We start from the raw sequence: 16,417 nt of genomic DNA, 5'->3' as shown, positions 1-16,417 counted from the left end.
GATTTCCCAATTTGATATTTATTTTTCCATAAACATTATGGTAGAAGCACCGGTTTTAGCCAGCCTAAGAGAAAAAAAATTCTCTAAAATGTATGAGAAGCCCTGTACTGCAATTACATCAAATTAAAGCTTTCAATCCTTAACATATATCCAAAATGACTACAACCGGTGCGATGGCCATAACCGGTGCTTCTACCCAACTGAAAAATACATATTGACCGATTTAAATTTTATCATTTTATTCTGTTAGTTTTTGGTAGATATACCATACATAATATATTCTCATACACTTTTTTTTTCAGTATAATTTTTCTGAGTTTAGTGAACTTGTTTTGATCTACCGTATAATTATACGGTAATTATTTAAATTTAATTTTTTTGAGATTATTTCCGAAATGAAAAATTTGATTTGCTTTCAACCGTGTGCATCAATGTTCTAAATGTTTGCTGAGATATTTCAGACTATATTTTGGAGTTTCAGTTTGTCACTCACCGACTGTAGTCAAATTAAAAAAAAAATCGTAACATTTCTGTAGGCAACAATCTTCAGATGAAAGATGTACTATTACAAATGTACTTCAGCTGTTTGTTTGAGAATTTTTTAACCATTCTTGATTTAATTAAATTTATTCTTAAAGTGATTAAATTTATTGGAATTTACAAGAGTCTTACAGGAGTTTTTGGGTATTTCTTTTTGAATTGCTGAAAAAAATGGAAAATATTTTTATACGGTTTTTTACACTACATCTGGTCTCTAAACAAGATCAGTTCTCGATGCCAGGGGTTTCCAATCACGATATGATCTTTTGTTCGATACGATTTTCTAAAAAAAGAAACGCTGAACCTGTTGTCACTTATCGTGACTATGTTAATTCCGATTCAACTGTGTTGCAAGCCGCTTTTTACAGCATTGATAGTATCCCAATCTGACTGATCCTAATGATTCGCTTGATTTTTTGAATTATAACTTACTTTCGCTCCATGATAATTATATACCTGTAAGATGCAAGAGAAATAATTCAACCCCATTGTTTAGCAATGACATTTCTATTGCAATTGTTTACCGTGACTTGGCGTACAGGGTCTGGAAACAGTCCAAAACAGAGAACAATAGAAGTAATTTCAAACGACTAAGAAATATAGTTAATAAAATGATATATCGAGCTAAAATTAATAGTGACAGACTCAAATTCAAAACCAATCTGCCCAGTAAACAGCTTTGGAACAGTATTGAGAAACTAGGAGTTACTAAAGATTCTGCTTTTCCAAGCGATGATTTTTCAGCAAATGATATTAACGACTATTTCACTACAAACTTTTCGAATGATGCTTTATCTGAACCAATAACAGCTAATTCTTAAGGTTTTAGCTTACTTCAATTTTCGGAACACGACATTATTAACAGTATTTTTTCATTAACATCAAATGCAATAGGACTTAATAATATACCAATTCACTTCATAAAACTTCTATTACCCTTAGCTTTGCCAATTTAAAAACATCTTTTCGATTCAATAATTAAAACTTCAATTTTCCCAAGAGTGGAAGAGTGCTAAGATTATTACTATTAAGAAGAAAGGAAATTGTTCTACAATTGTTAATTTTCGTCCGATAAGTATTCTTAGTGCATTCTCTAAACACATACAAGACGCGACGCGAGACAAGACATAACACTTATCGTTCTTACAATCGTCAAAAAAGTTAAAAAAAAAAATGTTTACCTTTTGTCTTACATCATACTATGGTAATTCAATGTTGTTGAGGGGCATTTCACTTTGGAATAGATTGCCACCAAACCTTAAATTAATCAATAGTTTTAATAGCTTTTAAGAGGGTCTGCTTGCAGAACTTGAACCCATGCAATAGATGAAATAATAATTTGATAATCGAATTCAGAAACTTTGAGTTAGATTTTTATTTATTTATTTATTTATTTATTTTATTTTATTCATTTTATTTTTATTTTTTACTATAAATTCTTAATATGTACCAATAATCTACATAAAGAAAAGCAAAAGATCAATCTTTTTTAAATTGAAAGAGCAAATATAGTGCATAAATTCGATTATCAATAAAATTGTGCTCGTAAAAATATATGATAAAGAATATAAATAATATGAGATATAAAATTTTTAGATAAAAAAATCTAAAATAGATTTAGTTAACGTAACTATCATTTTAAATTTAACAATCATTAAAAGTTATGACAAAAAGGTTATAGTGACGACATCCTTCAAAAGAAAAGTAACTAGCCCAGGGCTAAACATCTCGTTAATAAAGAAAAAATAAAATAAAACGTTCGGGAATCCAGAGAAACCTCAGAGACTCTTACGTGACCTTCTGCAATGCAATTTCTTCTGGGATACTTTCAATGACTACTTTATGAATCATTACAGAAATTCATCTAGAGATTCTTCAAGAAAATTTGTCCAGCAATTACTCCAGGAAACGCTTGCACACTCTAATTCAACTATTTGCAGATATTTCCTCTGAAGATTTTTCATGGACGATCGCTGGATTTCCTCAGAGATTTTTCCGCTACCTCTTCCACCGATTTCTTCAGTAGTTAGGCTGATTCAAAAGAAGCATCCTTTTATTACGTAACGCTAAAATTTTCATTTTTTATGAATCGTTACGCTTGAGCCTACTCCCTCACTCCTTTCAAGCGTTAAGGACATTCTAAAAATACCCCACAGAATATTCCATGCAATCTATTAAGAACATTTCCAGGAATCACTCAATAAATTCGACCAGCAATTTGCTATGAAGTGTCTTCCAAAGTTTTTCTTGGTGTTTCTGAAGCATTTCATCCTGGGATAATTCTTGCAGTTCATTCAAACTCGAGTAATTTTTCAAATTAAATCGCCATAGATGCATTAAAAGTTCGTTTAACCCACTCTTTACCATGACTTTGAACGACTAGTTATTTACAAAAAAATCGTTTTTATAAAATGTGGTTGAACGAACAATGTTGCAAAAGGTCTAAATTTATCGAATTCGGCTTAACATTTTTTGGTTGTTTTTTCTTTCAATAGTAAATTGATTGTTTATCAGTTATACTATTGAAACAATTAGTTGACTTTTGGATTAACCTGATGAGTATAAAATCATATTGTTGGTCTCGTGTTCGTGGAACACCAATGGAGCTCTGGGAAAGAGAGTGTTAAGGTTTTCTCACCAGCAAAGTTCATAGACACAATTGTCAATTTACCCGTTCTGTGGCGTAGTTGGTTAACGCACCCTATCTTGCGTATTGAGGAGTCGTGGGATCAAAAGAAACCAGAACGATTCCATTATTTTTCCCAATTTTGCATTTCAATTTGTCCAAATTGACATTTGTGTCTATAAACTTCAAGTTTTTCTAATTACCAATCAGCTGATAAGTCGTTACAGAGACTACAACCCTAGTTGTGTATCATTTTATGTTTCTCTCTGTTCATTTTTTGACAATTTTTTCAGCGATTCCGTCCTGTTTTACAAGGAATTCCTTCAGAAAATCCTCCTGGATTCGATTTTTTTTAAATAATTATCTCTTAGTTTATCTAGAAAACCCACTAAGACATTAACTAGAGTCAATGAGTTCTTTCAGAGAAACTTGCAGCGGTTCTTCAGGAATTTCTATAGAAGTTCAGCGATTATTTTAGATTTTATGTTAGAAAAACTTTTCAGATTTTTTAGGGATTTTTCAAAAAGATTCTCTGATAAATCCTTAGGGGTCGTCCATTAAACACGTGGTCATTTATGGGGAAGGGGGGGAGGTTATCTGGCCAAAGACCACAGTCCATACCAATTTAACATTTTTTGTATGGACAAAAGACCACGAGGGGGTCCGAAAATCCCAACAAAAAATCCACTTGGTTAATAAACAACCTCTTATAAAAGCTACCGGTACCGTTTGTTTTTTTTTTTGTTTTTCTTGGTTCCTGGTTGATTTAATGCCAAGATTACGTCCCCACTGGGGAACAGCCAGCTTTTCAGCTTTTGTCAGCACTTCCACAGCTATTAAATATGCGCTTTCATTGCCTTTAAGTATCTTGATTTTGTTTTATTCAGCATCGCTTTGCGTTACCACAATAAATCTTAAAAAAGAGTAAGTCTATATTAAAGTGTATTATAAGTCTGTTTGTCCTAATTAGCATAGAAAATTACGTCCGTGTTGCCTCGTAATCGCTCTCCTGCTATGACATGATTGCAAGCCTCGTCGCTCGCTAATCAGCTGCTTGCTGCCGCTGGTTGATTCGCTCGAAAAGCCCCACTCAAAATCCATGTCCATCCACACGCCGCCTACGCATAGCCACCATCGCATCGTATCACACCATCACACGAAATGATTTGCCTTTTCTTTTCCTACGGATAATCTGACTGCCTTAGTTTGTACAGCATCAACCGGTGAAATATGAATTGTTCCCGCTCTCGCCGGTTTCCCGGCACCGACTTGGGATGGTTCAGCGCAAAACGTTGGTACTGGACCTGGACGAGACGCTGATCCACTCGCATCACGACGCGATGCCACGGAACACGGTGAAACCCGGCACGCCACATGACTTCACCGTCAAAGTCACCATCGACCGGCATCCGGTGCGGTTTTTCGTGCACAAGCGGCCGCACGTGGACTACTTTTTGGACATTGTGAGTATTTATTTTTTTTATCAATCTTTCATGTGTGTGTGAGCTGTAACTTCGAAGATGAAAATCTAAAATTATTTGATTTTTCCTAACTTTTGAGAACGAGCACATTTAAGGTGAAGATGAATCAAAGCCAAACTTCATATTTCCAAGAGCACAAAATTGGAGAAGCACACACCCGTTTGAGCTGAAAACTACCTATGCTCTTCTTGGTCTTGCTCACAAGCCACGCGTATGCTATGGGTATGTGGGCCTCCCAAATATCATTTCCATTACGGTCAAATTGAGAAAAAAATCTCTAGGAACATTTTCACAGATTCTTAGCTTAGCTTAGGCGGCATCCATTTATTACGTAAGGCTAAAATTGGAAATTTTCGCCCCCCCCCCTTCGTAACGCTTTGTGTATGGATTTTTTTAAATTTTGTATGAGTCGTAACGCTCGAGCCTACCCCTCCCCCCTTCGAGCGTTACGTAATTTGTGGATGCCGCCTTAGTTTAGACTGACTACACATATCAATGGTTGCTATTCCGTGATTGACCGAAGTCAGTGAAAATGCACAAAGAATCAACTAGAAGTTTGGCTGGGATTGGCCATAATCTTCTTCAATGTGCATAATTCAGTGCCTCTATTTATACAGGGTCAATAACGGCGCCGGCCACGTCCTTGCAGTCAGGTGGGATTGGGGGAAGGAATGTTAGTGTGTAACCTTTGCTATTTGGAGACCGTGTTTGCCTCTGCATCTCCACAAAGGTTACTGGGAGGGATGTTTGTTAATGGGAAGGATCGTTGGGTCACAGGATTTACTTTGATAAGCGATTAGACCATGATAAATAATGATTTGTGAGATATATACATGCTTATTTGTAAATATAATATTTTCATTTGATATGAACAATTTCTATGTAGTGGAAAATTATGCCGACACTTGAGGTGACGAACCATTCAAAGTTTGTTGAACAAATACCTAAATGTAACATTCCTACAGCTGTCAGGACGAAAGCATGTGTTATTATATTTTACTTATTTGAAAAGAAACAAAAAACTTGATTGGTTGGAACATCATAGAACACTCTTATTCTTATGCCGACACTTACAGTGGCGAACCATCCAAAGTTTGTTGAATAAAGTGAACTACAAGTCTACACTTGTAGTGTCGAACCACTCAAAGTTTTTTTTTTAATTACAAAAATAAAGGTAAAAAAGGTGTTCTGAAAATAAAAAAAAATATGAAACATAAATAATTCATGAATCAGAGTTTGTGTCGACACTCACAGTGACGAACAATTCATAGTTTGTTGAAAATTCATATTTACGTCCCACCATTGTAACGATTAAATGTGCAGTCATACATATTTTATAGATTAGAAATAGTAGCATGAAACGAGCTCACCAATTGATCCTTTATCCTTCACTGTGCAGCCACAATCCACTCTCAGCCTCACTCGTTTGCTCGGCTATATAAAAGCACTCAGAAAAAAAGGCGCGCGACCCGAAAAGGAAAAAAACTTGGCTTTCTTGACGCACTGCCCAGCAGCAAGCGTCAAGGTCAAAGGATCAAAAAGAACTAACCGATCACGCCACTTTTTCACTTACTAGACCGACGCGCGACATGTTTGATCCTGCCCTCGTCGCTGGCCCCGTAGCAAGCGTCAAGGTCGAAAGATCAAACAGAACTAACCGATCGCGGCACTTTTCACTTACTCTAACCGAACTAACCGATCACGCCACTTTTTCTTTTACTAGACCGACGCGCGACATGTTTGATCCTGCCTCCGTCGCTCGCCCCCGTAGGAGCAAGCGTCAAGGTCGATAGATCAAACAGAACTCTCTAGGAACATTTTCACAGATTCTTCCAGAAATTCACCCAGGAATTCCTACATAAATTAATTCAGGGATTCCCTCATAGATTCATCCAGTTACTGTTCATTGTTAATTTTTTGAAAATTCCTTCAAGGATTCCTTCAGGAACTTTTCCAGGAATTCTTCGTTATATTGCTTCAGAGATTCCTCCATAAAATCTTGCATATACTCCACCAAGAATTCCTACAGAAATCTCCACAGGGATTCATGTATAGATATCTCCAAGGCTTTCTCCATGAATACCATCAGGAGTAACACTTACAATCTCTTCAAAAATTTCTCAAGATACTCCTCCAGTGATTTTTCCAACAATTTCTCCAAGGATGCTTGCAGGCATTCCTCCCGGAAATATTCAGGAAATTTTTTTAGGGATCCTACCAGAAATTTCTGCAGCGATTCTACAAGAAATTACTTGAGGGATTCCTCAAGAATTTCCTTCAGGAATTCGCCCAGGGATATCTCCTGGAAAATTGTTGCATTAGTTACTCCAAGGATTTTTTTTTCTGGTTATCGTCCAGAGATACCCCAAGAATCTCCAGAGATTTGTTATGGGCCTCCTCCAAGATTTCTCTTAGAAATTCCTCCAGAAATTCACCCAAGAATTGTTCTACGAATTTAATAAAAATTACCCTAAGAATTTCTCCAGGGCTTCCTCCGTGATTTTTTCAAGAAATATTTATCCTAAAGAAATTTTTGGAAAAAAAAACTCTGAAGGAACTTCTTTAAAAATTTATGGAGAAATCATTGTTTGATTCCTACTAGAAGAATTCCTGGGAAAATCACTTGAGGAATTCCTTGTTGAATATCTGTAGAAATTCTTGCAGAAATCTCTGGAAGGATAGCTGAGGAAATCTTTAGATGAATTCCTGAAGAAATCTTTGGACGATGCATTTTGAACTGAAAGCACGCCAAAAGCGAACGGAGCGCGAGCCAAATTTGCACTTTGAACGAAGCAAACATTGAAGTTTGTGGACGTGCGGCTAGTGTTACCAAGCATAAGCCGCATCGAACCAATGATCGTGGGTTCGATTGCCACTGCAGTCCGGAGAACTTTTATCGGTTTGTTTCAATTTCTATGGGCGAAACTTGAATTTTTTTTCTATGATGTGCACGACTGGCTGTTACTCGTACTTTTTTCACTCTAAAAGCGCTTAATTTTCTGAATTTCGATGAAAATAGTTTCTGTCTACATTCAATTTCAAATAGCTTCTTGTCTCCATCTCTGGGCGGAAACCTCTAGATTTTTTTTGTGGGAATAATGTGTTCTCTGATTCATAAAATAGTAATCTTATCAGTTGCAAGTTCAATGCTACGTCATAACAGATTTGAAAGATTTCAGAAGAAATCGTAATTTGTTCTGTACAACAATCAGATGGCTGTATCTATTGCATCAGTATGGTTCTTGAACTTGTTTGCTCGTTTTACAACGTCCTCCTCTCGTCATTATTGAGATATCATAGATAAGAAACCATTATCGTTTTGCTACTACCTGAAGCGTGTGTGATAATACTTAGGTCAAAAAATAATATGGATTTGTGATAAAGGGTAGAAAGAAGGAATCGCAGAGTTATGGGAAGAATAATTTAATTCAGTTGTAAAAATTTGTTTGTAATCATTCACGATTAGAAAAATAATGCATAAAATTCCTTGTTTCCATAGGTATCGCAATGGTACGATCTAGTCGTTTTTACCGCCAGTATGGAAATTTACGGCGCTGCTGTCGCCGATAAGCTGGACAATGGACGAAACATCCTGAAACGCCGTTACTACAGGCAGCACTGTACGCCGGACTTTGGTTCGTACACGAAAGACCTGTCGGCGATATGCGGCGATCTGAATAGAGTAAGTGTATCCTTGGTTCACAGGATCAAATCATGAACAAAATAATACCAATATTCTCCCATACCAGATATTCATCATAGACAATTCACCCGGTGCGTATCGATGTTTCCCGAACAATGCAATACCAATCAAGTCCTGGTTCTCAGACCCGATGGACATATGTTTGCTGTCACTGTTACCTCTACTAGATGCGCTAAGGTTTACCAACGACGTACGATCTGTGCTCTCGCGAAATCTACACCTACATCGTTTGTGGTAGCAGGTGAGTGTTGCACAACAGATCCTTCCTTAACATTTTTTAATGTTAAAAGTTATTTTATATTGAGATCGATCTTCTATCGAGGCAATTTAAGCTTCTTGTATGATATTCTTGATTTGGAAATATGACTACCGATTCTGGCCTTGAAACTACGAATTTGTCAGACATCTTTGCCAATTTCCATAGTCAATCTAACCCATATATTAGTTTCGTAAAAAAACCGCTCTTATAACTAAAAACTTTTATTCTTTTTATTTCAGAATTTAAGTAACATTTTATGGTGCGCTGTGAGACTTCTAAAATCTTACAAATATTCGTTTATTTTATTCTAAAGTTACAACGTACAGTCGGTAAGGCGAACGGGAATCGTCATCGCGTAAAACAAACCTGAGCTAAACTAAAGAAAACAATAGAGAGGGTAAGCGAAGATAAGATAACTAAACATTATCTACTGCTATCTTAGTAGATCACGAATGGGTAGTATATTTTGTAAAATAAGTGTAAGTTATATCTTAGAAAACACGCCTATGTTTCTTTTAACATTACGATCATTTCATAATCAATTTACCTAATCTTCAGGAGTCTGATGTAGTTCTTCCTATGTACTATTTGTTTTTCCTAGAGTTGATTTTGGATGCTTTAAACAAGTTTATAACATTACGTCATACTTCTATTCGGATGATATACGTTTTCAAAAAGACAAATTACGGTTAGGATTGTGGGCACGATATAAAATTGTAGTACTAGAATCATCGAGGCACTGATTTACTGAATGTGTGAATGTCATTGACATTATTATTTGTTAAATCATCTGAGTGATTGTAGAGCAGAGAAAAATAAAAATCGATGGCAGTAAATTGATTTACATAGATGATTACAGTATCTTCACTCACCTTCAAATAGATTTAAAATGAAAGCAAAAGGATGACATATAAAAATTTACGTGGCAGTAGACAAACGATACATTTCTCAATATGTCCATAACTTGAACCAGATTATAGTTTCCTTGGTTATAAAGATTTTAGAAACCTTAACGTGTTGGTCGACTTTTATTGAACACAGTGGAAAACTAATTGGCATTTCTAAGAATCCTAGCTTTATTAGAGTAAATAGCGTTTGCTTTCAGTAGAAAGAAAACAACAATATTCTGGTTTAAAAATCATAACGTGTTTAAAGTGTATCGGTTTTACGCTGCCATCGTGTGAAATCTGAAATAGGAACCTACATTTTTTTAGAAAATAGGTTAGACCAAGTCACCCATCTGTGCAAAAATAAGGAACATTGAGTTACCTGAGTGGACAAAGTAGAAATGTTTCATTTCTTTTCAGAAGTCCAACAATTATCCACCCACAAAAATATACTCAATCGTCATTTTTAAAAGTATGTAATTGTGTAGATTACGTTTCGGATACCAAATAACCATAACAACTCTTCCAAAAGATAACGATTTCCTTCATTCTGGTATCAGTACAATACACAAACACGGAGACAATGGCTATCTCGTCTCACGATTGCAATTTAATAAAAATCAGTTGGTTGTGCACTGACATAATTGAAAAAGTATCATTAAACTTTCAGCGTGTAGGCACAAATAGTGATACTTTCCTAAATCAATATTAACTATTATAACTGAGTCTTATAACTTTGAAATTTCGAACTTAAAGCCAACATGGCTGCCTAAATGAATGACGGGCTGTTTTTCATCACATCGAATTAGGTTTTTTTTGGTACGAAATCGGGCAACAGAACTCGATTTCTACAGTACTCGTCGCACTTAGTCATGTTACTGAGCAAGCCTCATACATTTTGTATTTTGCACCGACTTTAAATTTGTATTGCTAAAATGTTTGATTGAATTAAAATTCCTTTTTTTCAATAAAAGAGGTTGTGGGAATATGGTACCCAAATTATGTTACACTGGATTTGGTGTATTAAAAATCATTCATTGAAAAAAAAAAGAAAAAAATCTTATAAATGGGAAACATTTTTATCTCAAAGCAATATTTAAATTTGTTTCGTGAAAGCTAAGTCATTACAAAATGAACTCATGATAGGTAGTTTTCTCTCGTGACGTTGAGAAGATTTGTTTCCCTGTTGTCTCATAAGTCTTTTCAGAAGCCTTTTCAAATCAGCTGACTGATAAATATTTTGACAGTTTTAATATGGAGATTATAGTCCCGTATTAGCACCGGTCCGGTCCTTCACCGATGTAAACAAATGCATAGACGGATCTGTCACATGAAAAGGCCTATACCGGTCATGGTACTTAGCAGTCCTGATCATTGATGCAGAACATTTGGGTATTTTGAAAACACGAATCCAATTTTATATTTTTTCCAAATTCGGAAAACGTTGCGACATAGATTAATATGAAAATTCCGTGATGAGGTCCAATATTTCCAACCATGAATTTTCATTGTCCCTAATTATACAAAAAAACGTTCAGCTTTTTTTTATCATAAAATGATAAATTCTGCAGTAAGATCTATTCATATAATATGCCATCATCGCTTTAAAAGCATAACATGTTCTGTATTATCCACGGAACGTTTTCGATATCTGCAAGAAGCAGTATTTTTGTTTTGCATTATTTTGATGCATAGGGTGAATAACCTCTGAAGTTAGCTAACTAATCAGAATCAATTCAAGAGGCTATTTAATTACAGAAATCACAAAGAATTTACTAAACTATCGATAGCAAATTCAAAATGTTTCAATCATGTCATTCATAATCAGCACTAAGCAAAACTGTGCTCATCAAAAAATTCTTCCTTTCAGAACAGAAAAAAATGGTTGCGGCACCAAATTTTGCTCAAAGAAGCTATAGGTAGAGCTAGATTTTCGATCATTTTGAACAGCCATTCTGATAACTAGTGCAGGATATGTCTACTATGTACTGTCAGAAATACATTACGTCAACACGTTGGAAAAGAACTGGGTGCTGCAATTAATTACACACATTTTTTTCAGTTGGCGTATACCCTAACCATTGTAGAGATTTGTTGGTTTCAGTTTCCAATGTAATACTATTAGTTCATCAAATAATGATGTAAAAGCTTGTCCTTAAAGGTTGTGTTCAATAGTTTTTTTTAGCTAAACTTCCCATATACAAGTCTTCGTCAAAAGTTTTCTGTTTTACAAATACCATGGTTAATAAATTATGCTAACATACGAAATGTCTCACTGTTGAAGTTATCATCACCTTTTTCTTTAAACCCATTTTTCTATCTAATCACTTACCGTCTTGCAACACACCTTGCTAATGATAATTGGTAAAAAAATGACAAATTCTCTTGTTAGATGTAAGTGAACAAATGATGAGGAGTAATTGAGGAAAATGTTGTTTGACTACACAAACAACGAGGCATTGTTTTGCTATGAAAGTACATTGAAAATATGAAACATTATAATAAAGTTAAAAAATTCGTCAAAAATGAGCAATTGGCGTTTTCACCAGAATTCAAGAGTAAACGAAAGAATAGTGACGATAAAACAAAAAAAAATAGACAAACTCCAGAGAAGAAAACTACCGACTATCATAAAATATTACTCACAAATGTCATACCACTTCATAGTACCGAAAGAAATATGTATACAAATTAAGGAAACAACTTAGAAAAACAACATGCACTCTTACACAATTCGTTATACATTTTTCTATGAGTGATTAGGTATTAACTTGTAAATATAGATTGATAGAATGATCATGTGAAAGCGAAAACAAAATCAATGCCCAAATGAAATATAATAATAAAAATATGAACACAGTGGACGAGTGCAATTTGTTGGTTTTACTAGAACTATCCAAAATATCCATTTGAACTCTACAGAAAACCAGTTTTTCTTTTTTCTTATCTCAGGGTGCTCACCGAACCGAGAAAAACGGGAATTTGAGATGATCATCGGGAAAATAATGTTAAACGAACATCTCCAAGCTCTAAATCTACTAACTACCAAAAATAAGTTGTAGAAAGTTGTTATAGCTGATGATATTGCCATTGAGCATTTGTAATTTTGGACAAATAACTTTCAAACATCATTTTATTTATTGACCAATTGTTTAATTTAATTTAGAAATAGTCTATTTTTCTACACTATACTTCTCAGACTTTTCTCAATGGTTAGCAAGGTTGGAAATATTTTATGATTTTTTTCTCTTACTATCAGAGCTTGAATTTTTCTCTAACTTATTTGGCTCGAAATTTTGAATTCTTGCAGAATCAAGCTCTGAAACATATTGGATTTAAACTTTTAGTTACTGAAAAATAAATTTATAAATCCGAATTGATATAATTGAAGAGGTTAGTAGCAAAAGGGTGTAAGTGACAAAAATCTAGTTTTAGAATATCGACTTTTAAGTTTTTTCGGCTATTCTTCATTCTTCTACGCTCCGTTCTACGCATACTTGTATCACTGTCCATATGGTTTACATAACACATGGGACAAGTAGGCGTAGAACAACAGTACGAATTATATTATTTTTCCTATGGACCGATGCACGTTTTCACTATCTGACTTTGAGCGGTGCCGTGTTATCAGGGTGTCGACTACCTGGAAAACCCTGGAAAGTCAGGGAATGTCAGGGAATTTATTTTTGACCTGGAAAGTCATGGAAAATCAGGGAATTTCACTTGAGGTCAGGGAAAAAATATCAATACTACAACATCAAACGAGTTTATTGTCTGCAAAGGTATTGATCATGCTAAATCAAAACACCTTCAGCATGGCTTTGCTTTGCAGCCGTGGACTCTAACCACTCGACTAAGGAACCTGGACCCAGAAAATTCTCCAGAAATTCTGAGGATGATTCTCAAAGTTCCTCGAATATTTTTAGTAATCCAGAAAATCACTGAAATGCAGAAATTTCAGGAATATCATTTGAAATAATCTTGATAATTTTGAATAATCTTGACCAGTGCTGGGAATGGTAATAGTAGGGAATGGCTTGAATTTCGCGAAAATCACGTGGCTTTCCCAGTACAGTAGTTCAAAAACGTGAATCTCATCAAGTAGCCTATGTTGGGTGTATGAATTTTCTAAAACGTTAGTGTCATTGAAGGCTCTTAAGGTGCAAGCAAAAATAGCTCAAAAGTCAGAACTGAAAAAGCAGTTTTCTCCTTTTAGAACAATAAATTGATGAAAAAAAGAACACACAGCCTTTTTATTAGGCAAATAAAAGAGCTGTGTGTTTTTATTTTCTTCGATTTGTCTATTGAAAAAGAGAAAACTGCTTTTTCAGTTTTGACTTTTGCTCCATTTTTACTTGGGCCTTAATGCGGGAAATGCAGCGTAATTTTGGGTTGCCCTTAGTAACGGGTGTTTTGCAATTTTCAAGGCTTTTTGCCTACAACAGCGATGGACGTGAGTTTCACTGGCTTCGCAAACTGTGATTGGCTTTGTTTGGCTACTGTTGAGTGAATTTTAGATTTTTGCCCAGCCCTGCTATTGGCAATTTGTGATATTACTTAGAGATACTCGTTGATGAATTTTTAGAAGAGTTCCTCGGAGCATTACTGAAGGTACGACAAGTACAAGAGAAACATTAGAAACCTTCTAATCAGCGCATTGTTCAAGCCCTGAATGCATTCTGTTAAGAATATTTAGATATTTTTTTCGGGGAGAAAAACTAGGGGTAATTCATATCGAAATCCTAAAATATAAAAAAAATGTTATCCTGGAAGCATTCCTGAAATAGTTCAAGGATATCCAAATGCTATTTTTAGAAATATTTAAGACTGAAGGAAATTCTCTAACAATTTTTAGAGAATCTTGGAGATGAGGAGCTTCTAGAGGAAATCTTTCAAGAGTTCATTGAGAAGTATTTAAGGAATATCTGAAAAAATATCTTAAGAATTTCAAGAAGAATTTCTGAGCAACCTATGTGGAATTCCTTGAAACAATTCTCCAAGAAAGTTCTATGGCATTGGCTAGAATTTAGCCTGGAAAAAGAAATAGCCAAATTTGAGGATAGCTTTCTTCCAACAAAAAAAGTATGGTGGATGATCGTAATAGTGTTGCCTCTTGTACAAAAAAGTTATAATCAGGAAGGAGTCCAAAATTTTCGTTCATGCCTAAAATTTTAAATTAGGTCTAAGGTAGTTCACTAGCCGAGAACATCCTTGTTCATACGGATCTTCAAGTTTGAAAAGTAAATAGATTCTCAGTTGTTCAGTTTTATCATATCAACTTGAATAAACGTTCAAGAATGTCATCTGGCAGGTACAAAGCTTTTGATCAGTTTATTCATACGACCTATAACATAACGAATATGTATCTTCTTGTAAAAATCTTACTTATTTCGGTTCAAATTAACCAACTCAGTGGTCTGGACTGGACAGTGACTGGAAGGTCAGGGAAAGTCAGGGAATTTTATTTTCAAAATTGAGTCGACACCCTGGTTATTCATGTGACATGGCAACGAGTGAATTCGGCACCGCTTAAACGTCAAATTCTTGAACTCGTGCACTGGTCCATTGAACGGAAAAATGACCTCAAAATACCGTTGTAAAGTTCGACCGGGAAATTGTAGAACACATCGGGATAGGCACTATGGGCGAAACTAGAAAATTTTGTAAGGAAGACACGACTGCTTAACAATTTACACTTTGTATCATAGCTGACATTATGACTTTTTGTGAGTTAATAGAGTTAGTTTTTTTTGTCTTTGTGTCCTTGTGAAAACCCATTGGTTTTCAGGATATCTGGGAAAAAATTTCTCATAATTTTAACCGGTTTCTTATTAGATCTTTTGTAAATTTCTGGCTGAAGATAGTGAGCTAGGATGCTTGATATATTTCAATTAAGGTTCATGGCAAATTCTTGATAATATTTTTGCAAGAATCCTAACGTAAATCGGCGAATAATTAGCGGTTCCCATAAGAGATTTTTAGTGCATTCTCTAAAAAATACTATTTTTCATGAAATTCCTAAAAAAAATCCTACCAGTTGGTAACCAACTGATTTGTTGTTTTTTTTTGGTAAAATTTTCAGAGATATTAGTGGTTTCTTATAGAAATCCTGGACTTTGCTGTGTTGCATGAGGGATTCTTAGAGACGCTTATAATGATTTTTGGTGATGCCTTGTTCGGATTACTAGCTTAATTAATCTACAGGGACCTCTGACGAGATTACTTATGGTTATGGATTTACCGAATTCTTATTATTTTTCATAACAAATTGATTGTGAGATCCAGTATGAATTCATGTCGAGACCATTGATGGATTAATAAATGGCGAGGTCTAAGATAGGGGGCAAATTTTTGTTTACGTAATTTTTTTTAGCAAGCAAACCCTTACACTTTTTTGGCATGTTATCATTTTAGAGTTTTGATATGCCTCAGAAACCAGCCATAGGTCATGTCAAACTTTGCCGTTTTGTAAAAATAATTGACCAGATTTTTTATTATTATTATTTTTTTAATTTTAATTTTTTAAATGGCACCCTTTTGAATGAAATTACTGTAAGTATTGAAACGTTATTTTTACTGTGCTAAGGGTTTTATGTAATTTACAAGCGTTTTTGAAAAGTGAATTGATAATTTCTAAAAAATCAAAGACCTGGTCCAAGCTAACTTAACAAATTTTCAGTTTTGTAAAGTTTGCTAAAAATCTTCACTTGGTTTATCAGATTTTTCAATAAATTGCATATCTGTTTGTCCAAAACTTAATCCAAGATGGCGACTTCCGGTTTCCGAAAATTCCTTCAAACCCATGTAATATGGGTATTTTTGGAACGGGACTGTCGGATAGATGACGGAAATCGATGTCCAACTATATTTTGGATTTCAAGATGGCGACTTCCGGTTTGTGAAAAGCTCTTCAAACCGGAT

General features: G+C 34.8%; 1 protein-coding gene across 12 annotated transcripts in view; it reads left to right on the top strand.

Moving 5' to 3' along the window:
• The window catches only part of LOC5573291 (CTD nuclear envelope phosphatase 1 homolog), a 39,606-nt gene extending 27,246 nt beyond the window's left edge, over positions 1-12,360 (top strand). For 11 of the 12 annotated variants that reach the window (XM_021843368.1, XM_021843366.1, XM_021843369.1 and 8 more), the window contains exons 3-6: positions 4,372-4,629; positions 8,147-8,329; positions 8,397-8,591; positions 8,849-12,360. In XM_021843368.1, coding sequence (XP_021699060.1) covers positions 4,372-4,629; positions 8,147-8,329; positions 8,397-8,588 — 633 coding nt within the window. In that variant the 3' untranslated portion in view covers positions 8,589-8,591; positions 8,849-12,360. The remainder of the gene's footprint in view (positions 1-4,371; positions 4,630-8,146; positions 8,330-8,396; positions 8,592-8,848) is intronic. The other variant, XM_021843370.1, reaches the window with a different exon arrangement.
• The last annotated feature ends 4,057 nt before the right edge of the window (positions 12,361-16,417 follow it).

This window comes from Aedes aegypti, chromosome 2, assembly GCF_002204515.2.
Source record: "Aedes aegypti strain LVP_AGWG chromosome 2, AaegL5.0 Primary Assembly, whole genome shotgun sequence".
Taxonomy (NCBI): domain Eukaryota; kingdom Metazoa; phylum Arthropoda; class Insecta; order Diptera; family Culicidae; genus Aedes; species Aedes aegypti.
Note: the sequence above shows the minus strand (reverse complement) of the source record. Positions and strands in the feature narration are given on the sequence as shown.